This window comes from Pholcus phalangioides, unplaced genomic scaffold (assembly GCF_987345545.1).
Source record: "Pholcus phalangioides strain wild (caught in Gottingen) unplaced genomic scaffold, Ppha-v1.0 ptg000001l_1, whole genome shotgun sequence".
NCBI classification, from domain to species: Eukaryota; Metazoa; Arthropoda; class Arachnida; order Araneae; family Pholcidae; genus Pholcus; species Pholcus phalangioides.
This window is the reverse complement of record NW_028301594.1, coordinates 16401389-16411769: the sequence shown is the minus strand read 5'-3', so window position 1 is coordinate 16411769 and position 10381 is coordinate 16401389. Positions and strand designations below refer to the sequence as shown.

At 36.0% G+C, this 10381-nt stretch overlaps 1 protein-coding gene across 1 annotated transcript; it reads right to left on the bottom strand.

Annotated features, from left to right (window-relative positions):
- Nucleotides 1-1476: 1476 nt before the first annotated feature.
- Nucleotides 1477-9851, bottom strand: LOC149089962 (neuferricin). The gene is made up of 4 exons (XM_089231490.1): nt 9212-9851; nt 6764-6904; nt 5359-5545; nt 1477-4087 (listed from the first exon to the last, which is right to left on the bottom strand). Exons 1-4 carry the CDS (start codon nt 9627-9629, stop codon nt 3874-3876), a joined length of 960 nt encoding a protein of 319 aa, XP_089087616.1. The 5' UTR covers nt 9630-9851; the 3' UTR covers nt 1477-3873.
- Nucleotides 9852-10381: the final 530 nt, after the last annotated feature.

The window sequence follows — 10381 nt, the reverse complement described above, 5'->3', positions numbered from 1 at the left end:
TTGCATGTCGATCGTCAAATTTTAAGTAATATTAAAAAATTAAGAAAAATTTTCAATTTTGTCAATTTTCATAACCTTCAAGTACTATGCGCGACTGGTAGATATCAACTGATCTTAAAATTTTTTATGTTGTTTTTCTTCTTATTAAAAGAGGCAACTTTTCCGCACTATAGCAATTTGAAAATGAAACTTCATTTTTTTTTCAACCCACCCTGTTGTACATACATGTTTGTTACATATTTTGAAGTTGTGGAAAAAGAAAATTCAATTTTCCTCCCATTTTGCCCAAAAATCCCGCCTGGGCTGTAAGTGAACAATTATTCTCTTATTTTATTATTCCCAATTTTATTAATCAAATACATAGTTCAACATGCACTAAAAATATATATTTAGGCATAATGTAAGATGTACACATGTTTAAATTAGATATTTTGTGGTTGTGGAAAAAGAAAATTCAATTTTCCCCATTTTGCCCAAAAAAACCCGGGTTTTCTACCCAAAAAACACTAGTTTTTTAGAAAAACCCGCCCGGGTTTTTTACAACCCTGTTCTTAATAGCATGGAGTGTTTTTAGGCTATCCTCATATGGGGAAACTCAAATCGGTCTCGAAATGCTTAAACTGACTGGGAGTCTAAACGAGCCAAATAGCTTATTCTCTCACACTGCACAGCTAAGAAAAATATTTACAAATAATTATTATCCTATACTATTATCTGTTATAAAAGGAGAAATAAAAGAAAATTATGGCTTCATCCATACATTGAAAAGAACATTAATTGTAGACTATGTTACAGCCACAGAATTACAAAAATGGGATTCTGAATTCATAGATGAATGAAGAGACTGACCTGGTATTAACGAGGCTGATTACTCCAGCCATATACATTGTAGGGACACCACAATGAGGAAATGTGCTAGCCCTGATGAGCAACTCCTAATAACCTTGAGGTAAGTCTAATTCACACAGTAAATACCCACTATTTGGAAGAATAAGGCAGATCAGAGCTGCTGTTGTGACACAAAAATTAAATCATCTTGGGGGGATATAGGTTCTTATATACTCTCACACAATGTGCATGACCTATATTTACTTATAGGCATTCCAGTAAAAAGGGAAATTGGGGTGGGGAGGGGGGGTTGCATTAGCAAACATTTCTATAGAATAGACAAGTTTAACTAAATGCCTGCCTAGTCATCGATCATTCAACCTCAACCCACGAAAATATGAAGAAATATTTCAGTCATGTTATTGATTTGTGTGCAATTAGCACAGCAAGTCACCAATGACCCCATTAGGTGGGATTTCTCATCGTCTATCCTGAGGAGCACCATAGAAATGCATGTGGCGGATCACCTGGATACAGAGTCTTCTGGTAACTATATGATTTTAATATTCCAGTGTGAAGAGGGCCTTATTGTATTCTAAAATTTCTTGTTCAAAGAGAAAAAACTCAAACTACTCCCATAAAGGTATATAAAAAAAATAAAAATTTATATTTTTTTTATTATAGGATCACAAAGAATTACAATTTTCATGCAGGTGGCAAAAACCTATTCCAAAAACTTGTTCACAAGCAAATGTATAAGTGAAAAAGCAACATCTATATGAATAATGGCGACAATTGTCATATTCGAGTCGATCAAATGAAACATGTTCGGTTAAATTTCTTCTAATAAACAGAAAAGTACATGAAATGGTGATGTTGGGTTGGTCGATAAGATACTCGCCTAAAGTACTAAAGGATGTTTAGAGGTATCACAAGTTCAATACCCGGTTCGTCCTTGTCAGAAAACTTTCCTAACAGGGGGGTACAACAAAAACGAAGACATGACCACAGAAAAATATTGCTACCGTAGAGAGTCCCATATCGAGGGGTTAATGCACCAACTTTGTCCGGGGGCAGGGGCCCTCGATAGACAGGAGGAGCGCAGCGAAATATGAGCCTGGCGGGGGACGAAGCCATTTGCAGGCCTTAGGCCCACGTTAACCAACACATTCGACTGTTTTCCCGACTGACTCTGGGTGATTCAGGGAGCACTGTGGTTCTCATGAATCACCCAAGTGAGCAATGGGTTGAAGATGTGTGATCATCTACTTCACCACATATATCACTATACCATAATTTGCTGCCATTAGCGAGCTGGGTTGGAAATGAAGATGCCATCTATCAATGGTCACCGCAAGCTTGTTAGGGAAAATATCTTGTTCTATATTCTTCCCCTAGTTCGAACCTGGGACCTGATGGCAACCTTCATGGTAGTAGACAAGCATTTTACCACTATGCCACTCTGGCATTTTTCATCCATCTGTAAGGAGTTTCATTTGATCGACTCATAGCATGAAATAACATTGTTCTAAACCAGTGAGGAAAAATTGTCAGCAAATTGTTGACTATTGGAAGCTGATGAGTAAATACTGTGTTAAAAAAATAAATCCACGAACAAAAACAACCCTAAAGGAGTAATATACAGTGAAACCTTGGTGCAACGATACTCTGTACATATTGATAAAATCTCTCTCTACCAACAATATTTTTTTTTCAAGTCATGTTTGGAAATGTCTATACTGTAATGTTAAGCTGCTGCCTCTCAATATAATAATCCCTCTATAATATTTTTCTTGGTCTGCAGAGTATCATTAAATCAAGGTTTCACTGTATCTGTACCATTTTTCAATTACAGAACGAACAAAATGAAATAACTTTCCTGATGTTGATTTCATGACTAAGAGCCACAATGTTGTTGCATCATACAAATAGTTTTGTTATCACAGTCTCAATCTATAGACTTCATAAAATATGAGTATTTTTGCACAAATATTTTGTATAAGCACACAATGTTGAAAGAACAAAAAAATTAAGTGGCAGAATAGAGCTCTGCAATTTCAAATTAAAAAATACAGTAGATGCTGCTTATTAGAATCACAGATATTGTTATCACTTTTGCAAAGAATGGGACGTACCATACCCTGACATGGGAAAAAAATTTGTTTATAGTTATCAGAACTTTGGATAATATTCTTTTTTTCCCCATCGAAAATTGTTTTTGGCATACTTTGAAGCTAAGGTTGAACTAAACTTATTTTTTTCTCCTGTAAGCAAGTTATTTTTATCAGGCGGTAAGACTATATAGGAGGCTAGGTGTTCTTTCCCCCTCCCTCCTTGTTGACAAACATTGGCATACTACATTTAGTATCTGGCCTTAGCGTTTGCTGTGATCCATATACATGTGCTGCTGCTTTTGCAATGGCCTTCCTCTCGTGAAAGCAATTGTGTGACCAAAAAAAAGCCTTTTTCTTCAGTTCTTGATCAGTTTGTCTTACAGTTGACCAGATTCAAATTTCCTTTTCCGAAAAACTTTCTCAAGGGAAAAAAATGTATCGTATATTAAAAAAAGTACTGCAATTCTTAATACATATTAGACAGTTCCATTCCAACTCCTCACAATGGCTGAATAAAAAAAAAAACTAAGAATTTTATCTTAAAGGAAAAAACAAAAAAACTGTTTTAGATTCATATTTTAAAAATGAAACGATTGAACATTTTTGCATTTAGTCATGTGGGAAAACAGTGTTGTCCTGTTTTTATTTGTCCTCATACTTAGAAACAATTTTTTTGGATATAGTTATCATTCGGGTTAATGTTATCGGAAGCCCAAAATCCCAATGTGATCCAATTAAGCAGTGTGCACTGTAATAACAGCTTGGGTCACACATAAGAGTTGTAAAATTGCAGAAATATAAGCATGTAAGTGAATTAAAATTAATATCAAACCTGGGAAAGTTTTCTTTAGCAATCAATATTAAAAAATTTGAAATGTCGCTTTCATTTACAGCTTTGTTACATAACTTTGATAACGAAAAAAAGGAATGATTATGGATGATTCACTTTACAAGATGAAGCATCTTTAGGGCAATTGGGATATTCCTTCAGGTTAGGAAAGCCAAGATCACCAATGTTGTTGTGGTTCTCAGAGTTGATATCATTACTTGGAGGGCCAGTTTCTCTCACACAAACACACCGAGGATCTTTTCCTGCTTTGTAGTACGTTCTTGGAACACCCACCCAATTTCGGTTGATGCCACCACTGAAATATTTGTATAAATATGACATTATATATATGGTTTCATTACTAAAAAACTACAAATTTCATGACACCAATGACAAGGGATAAATACCATAGTTACAAGTTGGTAATCTTTCAACTCTCCCTGGTGACTGAGTTTTCAACGTCTAAGTCTTACTGACAACTGCAGCAATATTAAATTTATTCACAATATTGGATTTCACAATTATTTAAAATTCACACTGATCTCAGTATCGTAAGCACCAGAACTTGGAGGCTCAGGCTATTTCAGCCCGCCCACAATAATTAATGAATATGCAATGCACCCCCCCCCCATGTGTCAAAGGGCTTGAGTACTGTATATTCGAGATGACAGGCAACATTTGCCCCTCCCCACAATGTTTCCTTCATGTTGGCCTCTGATCAGTATGTAGTTTATATCAAATTGCAAACCACTATAAATAAATTAATATCAAATGGGCATGATCAGCAATTGTCGCATTGACATGAAAAAGCAGGCAAATCACAAAAAATCAAAAATTATTTTTTTCAAGTATAAAATAGTAATAATTCCATTTCCATGCCACTGGCATAGTAAAGCCAGTAAGTTGCTAGAAAGAAGAAATAGTTTAGCTTCTGCAGCTCTCCGAAGATGGTGTTAGAGATGAATTTATAACAGGCTCACAAATGTTTTCTGCTCCTCCTCTAAAATTTGATTTTTGTGACTTGCATGCTTTCCCATGTCAACATGACAATTTTTCTTTTACACCCAATCAAAATGGTTTGATCGTTTTGGCCACATCATTGTCATTTTCTGCACATCAGGGCTAATCAAACCAGGACCTTATTCTGAAAAGCATACCTACTATTCAGCATTTTGCTTTTTTTTTTTTTTAATATCTTGCTAAAAGACTAGAGGGCTGACTCCTCAGTGGAAGTCTCCCTGCAGTAGCTATCTTTTTTCTGTAGTAATATTGTTGTCATTTCTGTTGCATTTCCACATCAGGAAAGTTTCTAACAAGGATGAATCAGGTATCAAACTCTCGACACCTCTAACCATCCTTTGATACTTTAGGCAAGTATCTTACCAACCTGGAAAACTACACCTATCAAAATGGTTTGATTTTTAGGAAAAAATAACACCAAGTTAATTGATTTTTAAAATATCTTAGCTCCCTGAAAATTCAATTAAAAGCATAATGATCATTCACAAAATGTTTTTTACCTGGATAAACATTTTATAAATAACTAACAAATCTCAAGAAAAATGATAGAATAAATAAACTTCATGCCTTTTGTTTGTGCACCAAACTCTTGTGCCTTCCTCCCTATTAAATTCTGAATTGCATGAAGGAAAAATTTCTCTTTCTCTGTCTTCAAGCCACTTGTTGACCTTTGCTCCTTCGATTTTTTCCATTGTTGTTTCCAGCTCCTCAGTGGGATGACCATCAGCATCGTAATATCTACCGATCAATCGACCTGTGAAAATTAAATCAAGCTAAAATTAAATCTGTTTAAACCTTTCTACTCAGTGCACACGTACATAGGGAAATCAGATTTTAAAATATGAATAAAATAAAGACATCCAGCCAATATTCTTGCGAATATAGGTAATTTTTGCTGAAAGTCATTTATTAATGACTACAAACAAATTATATTACAGGCTTATTAAGTTCTCCTTATATGCAGTAACTTCAATTAACCAGAGTCACCTTGGATTTCGAGAACTTCAGTTAGAGAAGATTCTTGAACATGTAAAAAACAATCAGCCAACCACTAAATTGATAAATTAATTTTATCTTATAGCTTTTCCCTACAGAAATCCAGCTCTCTAATCTCATAATGCTTCTTAAATTTTTGTAGCCATCCTTGGCTTGCAGTGTACGACTCATCATCATCTGCAAAATGGTAGCGGCAACTCTCCAATTGCTGCCATTTCTTTCCTACAGAAAAAACTCTTCCGTTTGTTAATTGAAACCCACTGTGTTGCCAGAGTGAAAGATATGTCTGGCTGGAGCTCCATCAAACTTCAGGCTGACTCACCTGTCACCTTTGAGCAAAAGTGTGACGTTAGTATTATTGCAAAAGCGAATCACAGTTTCGTATCCTACTTTTTTAAAGAATTAAACATCATTTGGAGTGACAAAACCAGTTTTTTTTGTTCAAAGAGGGGAGGGGGATGATGATTCCCACCTTTCTAGGCACCTCAGGTTTGGTGACACACATGCCCTGGTAAATAAAAACTTGGTTAGTCAAGATTATATACTCAATTATATATACAATTTTAAAATTCTTGTTGATCGATTTCCTTATATCAATAAATTTCAGTGTAAATTAAAAAACCAATCTGCACTGCAAATAGTATTAAGCTTGATTTACTGCAGTTGAAAATTAGCTGGATATATTTTCTAGCTTATGGGGTACCTGAAGGGAGGGGGGGGGGGGATGTTGGCAGCTCTTTGATCTTCCAGGCACAATTCACCCTCCACTAATGCTTTGATGGGAAGCAGGTTGTGTCTAGCCTCTCAATGTCAACATAAATGAAAATCACATTCAACAGCTATTTTGTTACTTAATATTGTCTGTTTACTTTTTACACAATTGAAGTTTACCCTTCTTGAATCACTGTGCTTTTAATCAGTTAAAAGACAAACACGCACGATCTAAAGCCCCGAAGAAATTTTATTGAAAACTCACCAACATGGGGATATTCCTCTTGGTAAAATGTCAACCAATCCATAAGGCCTGTCAATGACGAGCTATCAATATCGCTAACATCATCTGCATTAGCCTCATCAGTAAAATCACCAGTAAGATATGCACGGGTAGCATCACGACCTGAATAAAAATAAAACATTAGGTATCTATATATATAATTTTTTTGAAGCAATAACATGTATTCACTTATAATTACACCTGTTCTCACATAGATTAATTCCAAAAATACAGTTTTGCACAATTTGACATATTTTTACCCCCCCCCCCCACAATTTTGCAATATTTTCTAAGTGTAATATGAAACACCATACGAGAGATTACAGAAAAATTTATTGAGGCACTTAAAAATTGGCAATATCATAGCCGTTTTCATGCGACTGGAAAATAGACTATGAAATGGTAACCAGTGTTCTGAGAAACGACCTCTAACAATATGTCATCAACAGCTATGGTTTAGAAATATATTGATCATATTTGAGGGTATATATTTGGATTCCATGGCAATGTCATCATCAAAATATGTTGGTATATGATAATTTTGTTTTGCGTTTGTGTCATAATATAGGCTATATCAATATGAGGGATGGAACTGTTGTACTTTGGTCAGGCCCATAGCCAGAAATTTTGTTCAGGATGGGGGACTGAAGTCATAGAACAAAAGATTTGACAATATTTTTCCCTTTTTTCTGTCATTTCCTCTCTCCACAAGGGACAGATGGGGGAGGGGGGGGGGGGTCACGGTGTTCAGTGTTATGGTCATTTTCTCATTTCAGGGGAAGGGGACCAGAACCCCCCCCCCCCCCGCTATGGCCTTGACTTTGGCCATAGTAAACTTTGAAAAACTTGTTATTTTTAATACAGTCAATGCTCGATACAACCACCCCCTTCGTCCCATCGAAAATGGACGTTACATTGGTAGGGTCATTATATTGAAAGTAAAATATAATACATATATCACACCCCAGCAAGAAAAGTGACATAATTAAAAAATCTAAAATTGCTGAATAACGAAAATCAAATTCACTTTTTGCAGTGCAAAAGGCTGTTTACTAGAACAAAACTTTTGCTGCTTAGCGGCCAGTTTTGTAGTTACAGGAATGTCAATATCACTGATTTGTAAAGAAAACAATTATTACTTGGAATATGGAGTTAACCAAAATTTGTGAATTTTTGAGTTATGTCAATTTTCTTGCCGGAGTGTGATATAGTAGTCATTCTATGAAAAAATTTGGGACTTATCCTACCAGTCATTGTAATGGAGTGGTTGCTATAACGAGCGTCAACAGTAGTATTGCATTCTAACTGATGTTTTGTTTTTGGAAAGAAAGAGGCTAGAAATAAATAAGCTTACACAACCAAGTGTGGTTTTAAATCTTTGTCTGTGACCTCGATAGAGATTTCTGTAAGCATCCTGTCAACTTACTTGATCACTTGAAACCCTTGGCTTTCTTTTCAGTATCTCATTCAATTCTGCTTAGAAATCTAAGAGTACTTACAAACACCAACTACAGTCTATTTACCTAGCAGTGAAACATTTTCGGCATCAGTTGCAAAGTCATCATCTTACCATCCTGACTGATCATAAACTAATTTTCCATGCGTGCATTCCACCAGAAACTTGAGTCAGCATCTCCGATCGTCCAATGACAATTGTCTTATATCAGCAAGTACACCCAATCTTGACAGAGATTTCTGCAAATTATACTAAGTTATATCTTTGTTCCATTTCCTTCATTAACTATGACATTCTTATGAAAAACATTTAAAAATCTGTGAACGCACGAGTGTTATCAGTGCTGTCTTAATGCATGGGCCTCAAGAGCAGAGAGCGTCCCATAAAAATGGGATCTGGTTTAAACTTTTGTTCAGTGAGCATGTAAATTGGTGGGCAAACATTTCTAGCAAGATACAAGCCTCAGAAAAATCACTTTATGGGTGGAAAAACATAATACATACATACAAGCGCGGATTGCCCCTCCCAAGAGCTGAATAATATAAGAAAATTTGTTTGTCCCATAAAATACGAGATGATCCAATGCACCTACACGATGCGTCACTTCTCTGACACACCAAACTAGATCAGCCTGTCTTCACTCCACTTCATTTGCATCTAAAAAATATGCACCAGGGAATGATTTGCAGCTGAAGATGATAAACTCTTTCATTCACAGCTGAATGTCTGTCTTGGCTCATTCGCAGCTGAAGATATCTACCTTCGCTCAGGCACAGATCCGGGGGAGAGGGTGATAGGATCGACTGCTCCCTCAAAGAGGCGAATAATATGGAAAATTTGTCTGTCTCGTGTGATCAAACAAACTCACACAACTTGCCTTCTCCTGTAAAATCATCTTGGATCCACGCCTGGATGCATAATGTGAAAAAAAATATTTCTTGTCATTATTTGGAAACATTACAAAACATTGATACCTGAGAAAAAAGAGTAACTGCTGCCGGGCTTGTAGTGTTGGGCACCTTTGGCAACATCGAAAACTTCGCCAAGGAGAGCCAAATGAAGTCCTAAACTGTTTGGACCCCCATCGTATTTTCTCAGTTCGTCCTTCGTAAACAAACGTTGTTTCGGTTTTTGAGAAGCGGCCTCGTCAACGATTTGTGTCGATGCAACTTTTTCCTCCACGGAGTGTTTAACAATGACAGTATCTCCACCGTTGGAATTGTCACCATGATTTCTAATTAACCAGCTCCTCAAAACCTTCAAATTCTCCTCACCGATGAGAGGGGATATTGAAGAAATCACCGGTTCGATCTTTTCAGGAGCGAAATACAAAACTGCCACACCGATCAAACCAAATGCAACGGAAAATGCTTTTATAGAGCTACTACCCATTGCGATATTTAAAATTTTATAGCACCGTTATATTACACTAATTCTAGTTTAAACTTTTGAAGAGGCGATCAACGCATCACGCGTTAACGAGGCGACCACGTAGCGATGATTCGAGGAGGAACCATTAAAAGTTGATTAATTTCGATCAAAATATCACGTTTGAACGAGAATGTTGTCTCTGACAATAGCTGGGATACGTGCCAAAGTTTCCAGATCAATAAAAGATTTCCAGCCACCTTCAAAAGTAGCCCATGATACTTGTGCTGCTATCTAGGAAACAACGCATGAACTACAGCGTACAATAATAATTATACAGGGCTTTTGACTACTATGAACTACAGCGTTGAGAGTAATCTAACCCAACTGTTTTAAAAATTAATTCAAAATTAAAATTATTTATAACTTTGAATTATTTAAAACTTTGAATTTAAAAATTAAAACTAAATATAAATTTATATTAATACAAATTATTTTTTTCAATAAGCAGCACACTTATTTAAGAAATTACTCGTAGCAACTAATGAATTAGTTTTTTTTAACAATAAATTTTTGGACATTTGTTCCGGCTACTCTCGCAAAAAAATTTGTTGGGCAGACTGAATAACCTGTTGTATTTACAAACATTGTAAGTCCTCCATCCGTAACGTGTCACACTGCGCTTGCGAAAAATGTATGTGACCGCTCAAACTTTAAATGCCCACATGCTGCTATCGGAAAAAAAAATAGCTGAACCTACGCGGCGCAGCTTTTGT